This window comes from Ambystoma mexicanum, chromosome 9, assembly GCF_040938575.1.
Source record: "Ambystoma mexicanum isolate Mex_15411 chromosome 9, UKY_AmexF1_1, whole genome shotgun sequence".
Taxonomy (NCBI): domain Eukaryota; kingdom Metazoa; phylum Chordata; class Amphibia; order Caudata; family Ambystomatidae; genus Ambystoma; species Ambystoma mexicanum.
The window spans coordinates 1,524,881,927-1,524,897,852 of NC_090931.1; the positions used below are offsets into that span (position 1 = coordinate 1,524,881,927).

At 45.2% G+C, this 15,926-nt stretch overlaps 1 protein-coding gene across 1 annotated transcript in view; it reads left to right on the forward strand.

Moving 5' to 3' along the window:
• The window catches only part of LOC138489415 (zinc finger protein 436-like), a 53,313-nt gene extending 42,569 nt beyond the window's left edge, over positions 1 to 10,744 (forward strand). The window contains exon 2 of the mRNA XM_069617134.1: positions 8,840 to 10,744. Within this exon, the coding sequence (XP_069473235.1) occupies positions 8,840 to 10,042 (1,203 nt within the window). The 3' untranslated portion in view covers positions 10,043 to 10,744. The remainder of the gene's footprint in view (positions 1 to 8,839) is intronic.
• The last annotated feature ends 5,182 nt before the right edge of the window (positions 10,745 to 15,926 follow it).

Here is a 15,926-nt window from a genome sequence, read left to right on the forward strand (position 1 = left end):
CACCTTTCGGAAGTTGAAGCTATTAATTAAAAAAAAAAAGACCCTTGGAATACTGTCTTTAGGCAAGAAAAATTGGGTTATTACTCTCATTAAAGCATCGATTACGGTATCCATCACCCATACTGATACTGATTCAGAGGGAAGACGGTTACTCTGCTAATTACTAATAGACGGCAACAAATACCTCATAATGAATATGTATCCGCTTTCTTGTAGCAAATCATCTTCTGGAACTCACTAAGTAAAAGGTTTGAAACCCTAGTCGATGGGAATCCCATCATTGGAGTTGACTGCAATTTCTCAATTGACCCAATTCTTGTTAGAAAATACAAAGTAATGCTCTCACGAGGGAAAGCTCACAAATCACTTCTAAAAATGGTAGGGAAACTCCATTTTACTGACATCTGAAGATTAGGGAACCCAGAAGAATACAATTACATGTTCTACTCCTTTTTATTAGTGTCCTGGTTCAAACAACAAGTGTAAAAACCTTTCACTTATTACAAAAGTAAGAAATATAATTTTTACATATCCTGTTATGCATTAAACATTTTGCATCACTCAAATCAACTTTTCATCATTAAAATGTTTCTTCCCTGTAGTTATTACTTGTTAGACCATCCATTGAATTCAACGAATTTGAGCTGGTTCTCAGCACTTCAGTGTTCCTCGAGGTACAGCCAAGAACCTATAGAGTGCAATTATCAAGCTTTGTTGTTGTCCTCCCCCCATCAAACTAATTTACATGGCATCACTCACACATAATGTCCCAAGATGTCTTTTTCTGTCCTCTCCCAATGCTGGACAGTTTGTCACCAGGTGTTTGATGGATTTCTTAGCAGAAAAGTTTGTGCAAAATCTACATCTCGAATTTCCCAAAACCAATTCCCACTTACTCGTTCTTTCTAGCTTACGGAATTGATTAAGTCGGAAGCGTAGGTACATAGCCTGCATTTTCTGGGCATTGGAAAATGAGAATGTGTTTTGAGATCTCCCTTTTTGTGTGGAATGTTGTGTACTCTCCGTAAAGAGAGTATGTACCCAACTGATTAGTAGTTTCCGCCCAGTCACGTTTAAATAGCTTTTTGTTTACTTTAGCCAAGTTAATGGTAAGCTCTTCCCTAGAGGAGCCAATGACTAAAAGCAATTTGGGCATTTGTGCCTTAAATTTAGTGATGGTAGAACCTAGCCTCTTGTCTGCTCTGCCCGCCAGGTCTCACTTGAGGGACATCGGTGGTGGGTTTAGTAATTTAGCAATTTCTGCTAGTCTCCTGCACTTGGCTCTGGTTTTCCAGGAGATTAAACCAAACTTGTGTCTGATGATTGAGTTTGGTACTGAATTAGCCAGCCCCAATGTTTTTCTTGAAGAATATGCCCTGGGTAAGGTAAGGTAATTCTGAAATTACCGGGCCTGCAAAGGTCAGAATGGCCCGGTAACTGACAATCTGCCTATCACTGGTGTATTAAATAGTACACCATATTCAAGATGGTGAGTGGTATTTGGTAGACACATAGTTAGGATTATTGGAAAGTGGTTACTGCCTAGTGCATCCTCCCTGACCAAGGGATCACATATACAGCCAGATCAGTGGACACATAGAAATAATATAGCCAGGATCTCTTAATCCCTCTACACCATGTGTAGAACCCATTAATGGATTTTCCCCCAGGCAGGCAAATCTGATGGTCCCATGTTGCAAAATACTGGTCTGCACAGTTAGGGAACTTATCTCATCAGTAGGTGGGAACCCTCCTGCAGACTGTGCTTGAATACAGGTTTCATTTAGGTCCCCTGCCACAATGACAAACTAGTTTTTACCCGTCCCTAACCATTCTGTGAACAAGGCATCAAGTTCCAAAAGCAAGAGTTGGATGTCAGTTTGATTCCAATATACATTGACAAATCACGGATTTGCTTTTATGCATGGAAAAAAATGTTAATAGCCATCGGATCTATAGACATAAACTCAATCACTGAATGGATACAGTTGCAGTTTATGTCAATTGCAATCAATAGGCCACCTTTAGGTCGGCCCTTAGGACCTCTGTTTACTGGCTTGCCGTAGGTGTGGTAGGCTTCCAACTCAAAAATATTTAAGGCCCTGGTTTTCCTGGAGTAGGATCACGCTTCAAGCCGCCTTCAAGTCCTTTCCAGAGTGTCCACTTAATTTCTGGAACCCACACATGTTCCAGGATTTTACTTTCAAAGGACCTCCCTCAGAGATTCGTCTGCTTGGATTTGTTTTCTTAAACATCTCCATTGCAGCTCCGAGCCAAGACCAGTCCTCTGAATCGGTTCTTGCCACTACTGAGCTCCAAGACTTATTTGATGTAGCATTTGCCAATTCTTGTACTGTTGGCACTGGGTTCAGAAAGGCCTCCACATCCTCATGTGATTGTAATTCTTCTAGATAATAGCCAAGGCTATTGAGAGCTTCTCGATTATTCCACACAATTTGTGCAATCAGATTTGAGGTATAGTAACATACTGACCTCTCCGCTCCTTTTTCGGGAATACTATCCTTTTTGATTTTGTCCGATTGCAGGGCTCGAAGCTCAGGGATAGCCTGAAATCCTTTGATCATTTGACCCCCATTTATATGGAGTCAGCCGCATATTTGTGAATCAATTCGCAAGCTCATTATTGTTCGCAGAAAGTTCTGGCATTCTGATTATTGCGAGGTGGGACCCAACTTCTGGCCTGAATGACATTTGGTGCCAGCCCCATCAGGTCCAGAGTAAGCTGAGCCAACAAGGTGCGAGCCAAGTTCGTCAATGTAGTTGAAGGTGCAGGCTCATTTTCCCTGTTGTTGAGTGTAGAGGTACTCTGTAAAGGGTAGGCGTCTGTATTTCGTGCCTCAGGGTTCTCCAGGAATACCGTTATTTTTGGATTGCTTTTTGTTAGTTGTTTTCTTACAGGCAGCTCCCTTATTTCCTGAATTTGTCAGCAGTAAGTTTTGAGCTGGCTCACTTTGGTTTGTTGCTTCTTCTGATAAGGCATTGAAGAAATGTTTTGAGTTGTTTTGTTTGTTGCCGTTTGGGGCTGGAAGATTTTTGGTCTTTGTCTTCTTTTGAACTTTGCCTTTTCTTTTTTGTCTGTTCATTCTATCCGTCCCTTTCAACCACTTTCCTCTTTTACTGAGTCACTGATAGTGTGTACCTCCACTTCCTACACCAGGCTGGGTATACCCAGCATTGTTCCCTTTTCCTTAAGACATAGTTCCACCAGCAGTGTTGGGCTGTCTGGGGATTTGCTGGTTAATCTTGAAATGTCTTGTGACTCCATCTGGCCGTCCCTTAGTTCCACCCAAGTCATCTCTTGTTGTTGAATTTCGCCCCTGCTTTGGACCACTTCCTTAGTTGGAAGTTCAATGCCAACCGTCTTGCATTGGCAGGTGGTTTCTGCCCTAATAGCTAGCAGTTGTCTCAGCCCCATATCTAAGGAATGTAGCTTTAGGGCATTTTCTTGCACCACCACTTTAACATTGTCATATATCCTAAGCAAGGATTCCAGTACTAAGTGCAATGCTGCGATAGAAGCTGGACCTAATGGTTCCATCTGTGGCATAATGTTGTCCCGCCGTAGAGTGATGTTCTTGGGGGTGAAATTGTTGTCATTTAGTCATTGATTCTGGGTTTGCCTCATCCTCTGAGTTCTCTAATAATCGAGTTTTGAGGTATTTAGTGGGCTCAGATCACATTTCTGACTGCTCCCAGTCCTTCCATGTTCTGGGTGGTAGTGCAATGTCCCTTTATTGCAGGTTCGGTGAGAGCATTCCATGATACCATCCATATCACTGCAAAGCCTCTCAAAGGATCGGTCCAACACACTCAAGCTTTTGCTATTTAGGATGGTGAGATTTTGCGTATTGCTGTGGTTTTCCATAGTTCAGCAGTTAGTACAAGTGAGTGGGTGCCTGTACCCACCAACGCGCCGTCTGGTTTGCCGTGGAAATTGATTAGGGAAAGGTGACCTGGGCTTTTTCCGGGACCGGCACTACTGCTTCCTTTCCCCCTCACTCTGGGATAGAGCCTCCCCACTTGAAGCGTGGCTAATCCCGAGCACTTCTGAGTACAGACTAGGCGTGCTAGTTTGTTTGAGGTTCGTGTCACACTGCGTTCCTCCGTTGGCTACCTTGTCTGCCTCAAGTGCCATAGAGATATCAGATTGACATTCGTTAATGTTGAATTCCATGTCAGTGGGAGCAGCGTTTAAGTCTCTGGGAACTGTTCCCATTTGGAGCTGCAGCCCTTCCTTCATCCCTTTTAGACCCTTCATGTGCTTGGAGCGCTGCCTGCCCCTTTTCAGTAATTATTAGTTTTCCATTCCGTAGTTTAGGCATCTGTATTACCACACCATGTGTGTAGGTCAGTCAAATTGCTTAGTGCAAGATGCTATTACGTGAGGTGTCGACTTTCTTCAGACACCTTAGCCAGACTCAAAGGGAAGAAAGATCCGCCCGGCAGTTACCCAGTCACCAAGAACATGCCAGATGATATTACGTTAGGTGTCGGCTTTCTTCAGACAACATAGACCAAGCTCAAAGGGAAGAAAGATCAGCCCCACAGTCGCCGAGTCACAATCTGATAGATTCTCAATAGGGGTTGTGTAATCATTCCGTAGGCGGTAGGTTGACAGGTCTCCCTACGTAGTTTTAAAATTGTGAGTAAGTCAATGGGCCTCATTCTGACCTTGCTGGTCCCGAAAGAAGGGTGCTGGTAAGCTTACCGGCACCATTGTTTCTGGACAGGCATATTACAGGTCTGCCTGCCAGAGGCACCGTGCCTGCTAGGTCTGACCCTGCCAGGCAAAGCGGCCATCATAGGCAGACCCATCACAGAAGCACCGGCACCCTTAATGACAGTGCCGGTGCTTCCGTGTACCCATTCCCATGAAGTCCTATGGGACTCCACGAGAATGGGGAACAACAGTTTACTGGCACCTAGCTCCCGCTCCGCCGAGAATAGTAATGTCCCGGTGGCACTGGGAAGCTAGGTGCCAGTAACTTTTACGAGTTTGGCGGCATTCCGCCGGTAGCATCGGTAGGGTTACCGCCAGACTCGTAATGAAGCCCAATGTCTTATACGCTTTGCAGGAAGGTCCAGGGCAGAGTCCTCTTCCTTCACTCTCCAAAGACCACACAACTCTGCACACGACTCTGCATATGCTATGCGTTCTGTGACAGTTTTTATGAAGTAGATCATCCTCCTGCTCAAATAGCACTGTGGAAAGGCTGCTCACTGCTCTCTGCTTACTGTCAAAGACTACACTACCCTGCACACGCTCTGTGACAGTCTTTATGGAATATCTCCTCCTCCTCAAATAGCAGTGTGGAAAGACTGCTCACTGCACTCTGCTGGCCGCCAAAGTACACACGACTCTGCACATGACTCTGCCACTGGCTGCTGCGTTATAAATAAGATAATTGATACCAAGATAGGTCCAACTGTCCTGTCCGACAATGCACCCATCTCAATTGCTATAGATGTTAACCATACCGATAATCAAAATAAAAGATGACGTTTTAACACAGCTCTACTTAAAGGTACAATTTGTACAAAATAATTAACTGAATCTTATTGAGAGTTTTTCTTAATCGAAGATGGAAACAACTTAGGACACCTTCAAAGCTACTTTGGGAGGTGAGATCGTCAACTGAGTTGCATTAAAAAAGGATATTTGAGACAGAATTACAAGACTCCCTTTCAAAAGTCAAACAACTAGAGAAACAGTTTCACACAGATAACACAGATTCTACGCTAATAAATCTGATGAAACAAAAATCAAGTTAAATAAAAAATCAGCCATAGCGGCCAACATAATGTTGTTAAATATAAAGTGAAAATATAATGGTGGCTCAAATAAGGCAGACAGACTTTTGTCGAGTTACTTGAAAGGAAGAAAAGGTATTCAAGATATAGATATTGCTCGGGTATTCGTGGTCTACAATCGCACACTTTATTCATCTGAAAACTCTTCAGATCCCAACATCCAAATAGACGTAGGTACATTTGTAACCAATATCCCTGAAAAAATAAAAAAAATAGAGACCTGAAGAGCCTAGACTCTCCAGTCACAATCACAGAAATAATGAAAGCAATCTCTTCTACGAAGAAAAGGAAATCACCAAGACCGGATGGTTTCCCCATAGAAAATTTCATAAATATTGTAACCCCAAATCTACTAGATTTGTATGACCACTTCTGAAACAAAGCCCTACTTTCTGGGACTTTCGGAGATGCCAACATTATTGTCTTACCGAAAACCAATAAAGATTCCACCGATCCAAAAAACTACAGACCCATATCATTAATAAACGTAGACTGTAAGATGTACGCCAACATTCTTGCCAGCATTTTCTCTTCTCTGCCTTTCAAGTAACTGGCCAAAAGTCTGTATGCCTTAGTTGAGCCGCCATTATATTTTGACGTTATATTTAACATTTTGTTGGCTGCTATGGCTGATTCTTAATTTCATCAAATTTAGTAGCGTGGAATCTGAGTCTGATGTAATCGGCAGCAGAGCCAACAAAACTACTCACCTGAGCCTTCATGGACAGTGTTTGGTCAAAAATCACTCCCAGTGTCTCTATTTTATCCGTCATCCTAATTTCACAATCAGCAATTTGAAATCTTTTATATTCTGGGCTGAGAGTTTTCAGTCTAGGGCTGGAACAAATAACCATAAATTCAGTTTTATCGTGGTTGAGTGCCACACCACTCATGTACATCCACTCCTTGATGAGCTTAGAGGTCTTGTTTACCACTCTTACATCTTCTTGATAATCCCCAGTCAGTGTGTAAGGTGCTGGGTATTGTCTGCATAATTTGAGAGCCCATAAATTAAACATTCAGAGCCGTTATTTAACCAACTGTCCATCACAACATCATCGCAATCAGTTTCTAAAACTCTGTTTGAATGCACTGCAGACCAAAGAAATTCAAACCCTTCGCCACAAGAATGAGGTGGCAGACAATTCCTGTCGATTCTGTAGCCTCGAGATTGAGTCAACAGAACATCTGCTTACTGGTTGTACAGCGCTAGTAGCCCGGCGGATGTGCCACTTAGGCAGCTTCATCCCAGCTACCTCGAACAATCGAAATTGGTGGTAATATGCTTCTTCTGGTCAAAATGTTAAATTGACATGTGCTGTCGTAGACTTTATGGATTCACTGAAGCTTAATGACAAACAAGTAATGTTGTGAGATGTTAACAAGGCTCTTATACCACTAAAGGGTGGTCTGTCTAATGGCAACAGAGCATGTACAATGGACTAGAAGCTCTTGTTAACTTTATAGTTTAATGTGTAATAAAAGCACGGTGGTCTGTATGTTTACATGCAGGCTTGTTGAGCTGAAATTTTACTGATAAAAAATAAAAATAAAAATAATTTGAGAAGAATATCTTGTTCTCCAGCAATTGGAATAGTGGCATTGTGAAGATATTCTATAAAATTGGTGACAGACAGGCTTCTTAAGGCCTTCAAGTCACATTCCTTTCGGGAGATGCCTGACTAGTCCTGATGCTAGGTCTGTCTAGAGTGTGCTTTATGCACACTGCCAGATCTCTTGAGGAGAATATTAGAAAGGGGCAATGCACCAGTCACAGCTGATTTGTGATGTAGAACCAGTCACGCCCCTTCAGTGATAAAAGCCCAACGTGTGACATGTACATTGTATAAAATAATGAAGCAGTCTCCAGAGGTTGCTGGCCCCTCTCCTCTGATGCACACTGCACCCTGTGCACTTTAAGCATAGTCCACATTCCCTTTTCTCCCCTAATGATGGCATAATGTTTAACATGAGCGATGTCCGAGGGGAGAGCATGCATCCGGTACACCATCTTAATCAGTCATAGTTTTGTCATGTATGGCTTCCATTGAAACCATCAACAACTATTCCCTTTCTCAAATGCGTTATCCTCCTGATGTGATCTCACGGAAGAGGATTTCAAAATTCAATATCAACTGCAGTAACTTCAGGGCAGGGGGATAAACAATGTAGTCACCCTCCCCTGGGTCTCAAAGACATGATGGAAGCAGAGAGATCCCGGGCACCCACCACATCACTGACAGTGCTGTTTGTGAGCGATGCGGCTCGTGGGAGGTCAAAGGACACACTGCCTTTAACAGCCCATCAGCCACAGATCTTCCAATCTATCTGACTCACGGCTCCTGCACTGCCAGGGAGCCGCACCAGTAGGGAGGGCGTGGCTTATTTTATTCTGTATGTAGTACATCGTTCCTTCATCCCTTTCCACTCCACCCCCTGCAATACCGTTCCAGGGAGACACTACAGGGTTGCAAAAAGGATGCATAGGGGACATTGACACCATAGAATGTTATATATGGGCAGCTATCAACTGCAGGGTTCATTCAACGTCGGGGTCCATATACAACTCGAGTTTCACTCTCACTATCATTTTTCACTCTGAGCATCGCTGCAGTTGAAGGCTCCCATCTGTAATTCTACATTCTTCCCATGAATGTACTAGCCATGCATGTTGCTGACGAGCAATGTTGACTAGACGTCCATTCAATATTGTACATGTACATCAGTATATAGTCACCCTACAAGAATGCTTTCTCAATTTCTCTCTCCTGATTGGTGGGGGCTCCTAAGTGTTTTTTGATGACTGGGCTGTGCGTAGTTCCAGGTCCCTGCTTCTTACTCCTGAAATTGTTCTGCAGCAAGACACAAACGCCTTCTCTCAGCATCACCCAGTGAGTCTGTGTGTGAGGCGTAAAGGGAGAAAAATAGCTCTGCCCTGGGTCTGTTGATTATTAAGCTGCACCGTGATATATCTACTAATATGTAGAATCTCTGCTTCTTTCAACAGGGAATGAGCGGCCATGGATGGATACATGTTCTGGAGAAGTTCCACGAGAGTACGCAATGTGATGAGCCTTTTAATCGGGCGTCACACCTGGAAATACATCAGAGATCCGACACAGAAGAAAGACCGTTCAATTGTGTGGAGTATGAGCAAAGCTGCACACAGAGCTCATATCTGTACAAGGATCAGACCAGGGAGAAGCCCTATGAATGCACTGAGTGCAAGAAAAGCTTCACAGACTGCTCATCCCTGCTAAGGCATCTTAGAATCCATACTGGAGAAAAGCCTTATAAGTGTATGGAATGTGGTAAGCACTTCAATCGAGCATCAACCCTAAGGACTCACCAAAGAGCCCACACTGGAGAGAAACCCTACCAGTGTACAGTGTGTGAGAAAAGGTTCAGTCACAGCTCAAATCTGTACCAGCATCAGAAGAGCCATACTGGGGTACGACCATACCAGTGCACCGAGTGTGGGAAAAGGTTCACTGTGAGCTCAGCACTGTGCCTCCATCAACAAATCCATATTGAAGAGCGAGTACACCAGTGTATGGAGTGTGAGAAAACCTTCACTCAGAAGGCAAATCTGTACAGACATCAGAAGATCCATACTGGGGAGCGCCCATACCAGTGTATGGAGTGTGGGAAAAGCTTCACTCAGAGCTCACACCTAAATCAGCATCAGAAGCTCCATACTGGGGAGCGACCATACCAGTGTACAGAGTGTGAGAAAAGCTTCACTAGTAGTAGTTATTTGTATGAGCATCAGAGAGTCCATACAGGGGTGAGGCCCTATGAATGCACTATATGCAAGAAAGGCTTCAGGGACCCCTCAACCCTGAGCAAACATCTAAGGATCCATACTGGGGAAAAGCCCTATGGGTGTGTGGAATGTGGCAAGCACTTTAATCGGGCATCGAGCCTGAGGTCTCATCAGAGATGTCACACTGGAGAGAAACCCTACCAGTGCACAGAGTGTGAGAAGAGCTTCAGTCACAGCTCAAACATGTACAAGCATCAGAAGTGCCATGCGGATTCACGCGGTGTCCAAGCCCCTCAATGTGGTATCAGTCTTGAGGCAACATCAGAGATCCCAAGCAAGGTGTTTGCCCAGGGTGGTTGCAACAGTACTGAGACTTCATACATTCACCAGGTACCTTATTTGATGAACAGTGCTTATGTCCCACACCAGCAGCCACCAGAGTAGAACCTCCCGCAGAAGATGCAGCGTTGAGCACTGTGCAGAGAGAACAGGAAAGGTACAATAAGCAGATTTGCTCTCCTTTCTAGTGCAATGCATTTCCCCCATTGCACCCTGATTGTGAGCACCTCGCTGTCATCACATATATTAAAAGGTCTCCTGAACCAGCAGATATTAACCCCAGAAGAAGAATACACAATCATGAAGAAAATAAACAATAGAAAAACAATGTAGGAAAATAAACCTTCAGAAAAGACAAGATGGCCCACACCTACCCCCCACCCAGGTACAGAGAAATATTCCAAGACACAGTAAAGAAACAGATACTGATGAAGAAATAACACAAGACTGGAAACACAAATTTAATCCAAAATCTAACAATGAGATTAATGCTCGCAGGGAAGGATGGTGGCATCAGACTAAACGAACGATGTACTAATGCCGCAGAAAACTATGGACACTCAGATGGTGCAAATTCTGCCATTCACCTGCCAGTAAATAGATAACTATCAATGTATAATATATTCACCAGAGTACAGACCGAGCTGGAGATGAGTGCCCCATTAATGACTGAAAAAGGCTGTAATTCCAAACCCTCACAGGTGTTTTAGGGTCCAGGACCTTAGAAAACTATACTGCAGCTAAGGCAGTAAAAGAATGCACATCAAATTGCATTTATTGCTCGTAATAAATGAAATAAAATACTAAGTCAAGTCCAGAGTATAATAATTGATAAAAGCACGTCCATCCCTTCACTGTGAAGGGGATGGAAATGCCTGCTGGGGTAGTAGTCGTTCATACTGCTACAGGTGTTAAGGTAAAGTAACTGCACAGAAGGCTCAAAAATTGGCATTTTTTCAATTGTACCTTCCCCTGCTGCTTCTCCATATAGTCAGGCCTTTTAATGCTTGTTTATGAATACAGGGTGCACCCCAGAGTGACTGGAAATGCCCCCTCATCCCGAAAGGCGCCCTGGGGTGAGTAAAGATAATGATTGTGTGCATCGAAGAACCCCCCCACATCGTGAGACCTTTTGTTAACAAGATGCTTCATATGTTCCTGGAAGTGAAGGGGTTGCACGTACAGCAACATATCATCAGCATAGAGACACCAAGTTCACTAAGAAGTGCAAATGAATACTGTTATTCTGATGGCATCTGCTAGGGTCGTAGGCTTGGCATCTCCTAGGGTAGCAGGCTTGGCATCTGCTAGGGTCGCAGGCTTGGCATCTGCTAGGGTCGCAGGCTTGGCTTCTGCTATGGCAGCAGGCTTGGCATCTCCTAGGGTAGCAGGCTAAGGGCTCAATAGCTATGGCAAACAGGAGGGGAGATAACTGTCACCATTGCCATGTGCCCATAGTTGGAGAGAAGGCTTCTGACCTTATTCCATTGGTTACCATGAATGTTGTAGGAGAAAAGTGTAACCGACGTATCCATGTTGTGAATGGTTTACCCAGGCCCGAGCACTCAAGCACTACAAAATTGGAAGACCATTCCACAGAGTTGGATGACGTCTCCACACCCAAGCCGACAGCCATTGCTGGGGTGTTTTAGTCAGCATTGTAGAGTATCCACAGAGTCGGATGACTTCTCCACATCCAAGCTGACACCCATTGCTGGGGTGTTTTAGTCGGCATTGTAGAGTATCCACAGAGTCGGATGACTTCTCCACGTCCAAGCTGAGACCCATTGCTGGAGTGTTTTAGTCTGCATTGTAGAGTATCCACAGAGTCGGATGACTTCTCCACTTCCAAGCTGACAGCCATTGCTGGGGTGTTTTAGTCCGCATTGTAGAGTATCTACAGAGTCGGATGACTTCTCCACGTCCAAGCTGACACCCATTGCTGGGGTGTTTTATTCCGCATTGTAGAATATCCACAGTCGGATGACATCTCCGCATCCAAGCTGACAGCCATTGCTGGGATGTTTTAGTCGGCATTGTAGAGTATCCACAGAGTCGGATGACTTCTCCACATCCAAGCTGACAGCCATTGCTGGGGTGTTTTAGTCAGCATTGTAGAGTATCCACAGAGTCGGTTGACTTCTCCACATCCAATCTGACAGCCATTGCTGGGTGTTTTAGTTAGCATTATAGAGCATCCACAGAGTCGGATGACTTCTCCAAATCCACGTTGACAGCCATTGCTGGGGTGTTTTAGTCGGCATTGTAGAGTAGTATCCACAGATTTGGATGACTTCTCCACATCCACGTTGACAGCCACTGCTGGGGCGTTTTAGTCAGCATTGTAGAGCATCCACATTCGGATGACGTCTCCACATCCAAGTGGACAGCCACTGCTGGGGGGTTTTAGTCGGCATTGTAGAGTATCCACAGAGTCGTATGACTTCTCCACATCCAAGCTGAGACCCATTGCTGGGGTGTTTTAGTCGGCATTGTAGAGCATCCACAGAGTCGGATGACTTCTCCACATCCAAGCTGGCATCCATTGCTGGGGTGTTTTAGTGGGCATTGTAGAGTATCCACCGAGTCGGATGACGTCCAAGATGACAGCCATTGCTGGGGTGTTTTAGTCAGCATTGTAGAGTATCCACAGAGTCGGATGACGTCTCCACATCCAAGTGGACAGCCACTGCTGGGGGGTTTTAGTCGGCATTGTAGAGCATCCACAGAGTCGTATGACTTCTCCACATCCAAGATGAGACCCATTGCTGGGGTGTTTTAGTCGGCATTGTAGAGCATCCACAGAGTCGGATGACTTCTCCACATCCAAGCTGACACCCATTGCCGGGGTGTTTTAGTCGGCATTGTAGAGTATCCCCAGAGTCGGATGACTTCTCCACGTCCAAGCTGAGATCCATTGCTTTGGTGTTTTAGTCCGCATTGTAGAGTATCTACAGAGTCTGATGACTTCTCCATGTCCAAGCTGACAGCCATTGCTGGGGTGTTTTAGTCGGCATTGTAGAGTATCCACAGAGTCGGATGACTTCTCCACTTCCAAGCTGGCATCCATTGCTGGGGTGTTTTAGTCCGCATTGTAGAATATCCACAGTCGGATGACTTCTCCACATCCAAGCTGACAGCCATTACTGGGGTGTTTTTAGTCTGCATTGTAGAGTATCCACAGAGTCGGATGACTTCTCCACGTCCAAGCTGACACCCATTGCTGGGGTGTTTTAGTCAGCATTGTAGAGTATCCACAGAGTTGGTTGACTTCTCCACATCCAAGCTGACAGCCATTGCTGGGTGTTTTAGTTGGTATTGTAGAATATCCGCAGAGTCGGATGACTTCTCCAAATCCACGTTGACAGCCATTGCTGGGGTGTTTTAGTCGGCATTGTAGAGTAGTATCCACAGATTCGGATGACTTCTCCACAACCACGTTGACAGCCATTGCTGGGGTGTTTTAGTCGGCATTGTAGAGTATCCACAGATTTGGATGACTTCTCCACATCCAGGCTGACAGCCATTGCTGGGGTGTTTTTAGTCTGCATTGTAGAGTATCCACAGAGTCGGATGACTTCTCCACGTCCAAGCTGACACCTATTGCTGGGGTGTTTTAGTCAGCATTGTAGAGTATCCACAGAGTCGGTTGACTTCTCCACATCCAAGCTGACAGCCATTGCTGGGTGTTTTAGTTGGCATTGTAGAATATCCGCAGAGTCGGATGACTTCTCCAAATCCACGTTGACAGCCATTGCTGGGGTGTTTTAGTCGGCATTGTAGAGTAGTATCCACAGATTCGGTTGACTTCTCCACATCCAAGCTGACAGCCATTGCTGGGTGTTTTAGTTGGCATTGCAGAATATCCGCAGAGTCGGATGACTTCTCCAAATCCACGTTGACAGCCATTGCTGGGGTGTTTTAGTCGGCATTGTAGAGTAGTATCCACAGAGTCGGATGACTTCTCCACATCCAAGTGGACAGCCATTGCTGGGGTGTTTTAGTCAGCATTGTAGAGTATCCACAGAGTCGGATGACTTCTCCACGTCCAAGCTGACAGCCATTGCTGGGGTGTTTTAGTCCGCATTGTAGAGTATCTACAGAGTCGGATGACTTCTCCACGTCCAAGCTGACACCCATTGCTGGGGTGTTTTATTCCGCATTGTAGAATATCCACAGTCGGATGACATCTCCGCATCCAAGCTGACAGCCATTGCTGGGATGTTTTAGTCGGCATTGTAGAGTATCCACAGAGTCGGATGACTTCTCCACATCCAAGCTGACAGCCATTGCTGGGTTGTTTTAGTTAGCATTATAGAGCATCCACAGAGTCGGTTGACTTCTCCACATCCAAGCTCACAGCCATTGCTGGGGTGTTTTAGTCAGCATTGTAGAGTATCCACAGAGTCGGTTGACTTCTCCACATCCAATCTGACAGCCATTGCTGGGTGTTTTAGTTAGCATTATAGAGCATCCACAGAGTCGGATGACTTCTCCAAATCCACGTTGACAGCCATTGCTGGGGTGTTTTAGTCGGCATTGTAGAGTAGTATCCACAGATTTGGATGACTTCTCCACATCCATGTTGACAGCCATTGCTGGGGTGTTTTAGTCAGCATTGTAGAGTATCCACAGATTTGGATGACTTCTCCACATCCACGTTGACAGCCATTGCTGGGGTGTTTTAGTCAGCATTGTAGAGCATCCACAGTCGGATGACGTCTCCACATCCAAGTGGACAGCCACTGCTGGGGGGTTTTAGTCGGCATTGTAGAGTATCCACAGAGTCGTATGACTTCTCCACATCCAAGCTGAGACCCATTGCTGGGGTGTTTTAGTCGGCATTGTAGAGCATCCACAGAGTCGGATGACTTCTCCACATCCAAGCTGACAGCCATTGCTGGGGTGTTTTAGTCAGCATTGTAGAGTATCCACAGAGTCGGATGACGTCTCCACATCCAAGTGGACAGCCACTGCTGGGGGGGTTTTAGTCAGCATTGTAGAGTATCTACAGAGTCGGATGACATATCCATATCCAAGCTGACACCCATTGCCGGGGTGTTTTAGTCGGCATTGTAGAGTATCCCCAGAGTCGGTTGACTTCTCCACGTCCAAGCTGAGACCCATTGCTTTGGTGTTTTAGTCGGCATTGTAGAGTATCCACAGAGTCGGATGACTTCTCCACTTCCAAGCTGGCATCCATTGCTGGGGTGTTTTAGTCCGCATTGTAGAATATCCACAGTCGGATGACTTCTCCACATCCAAGCTGACAGCCATTGCTGGGGTGTTTTTAGTCTGCATTGTAGAGTATCCACAGAGTCGGATGACTTCTCCACGTCCAAGCTGACACCCATTGCTGGGGTGTTTTAGTCAGCATTGTAGAGTATCCACAGAGTCGGTTGACTTCTCCACATCCAAGCTGACAGCCATTGCTGGGTGTTTTAGTTGGCATTGTAGAATATCCGCAGAGTCGGATGACTTCTCCAAATCCACATTGACAGCCATTGCTGGGGTGTTTTAGTCGGCATTGTAGAGTATCCACAGATTCGGATGACTTCTCCACATCCACGTTGACAGCCATTGCTGGGGTGTTTTAGTCGGCATTGTAGAGTATCCACAGAGTCGGATGACGTCTCCACATCCAAGTGGACAGCCATTGCTGGGGTGTTTTAGTCGGCATTGTAGAGTATCCACAGAGTCGGGTGACTTCTCCACGTCCAAAGTGACGGCCATTGATGGGGTGTTTATAGTAAAGCAAACAATCTGCACAGGTTATTTTGGTTGGAGTGGCCAGGAGCTCATCCGGCTTGATCCTTGTTATTGAACAACGACCTCAAGGAAAGGAGTGCATTTGCTATAGGTTTGTCAAGTAATTTGTTGTCTGCATTAAGATGGACAGGGGACCACAGGAGGAGCACTGGGCACGAGGTGTATTTAGTGGTGTAGTACCATTAAAATGCTGTTCAAGTAGTTTGTGGTAAAAGTAATT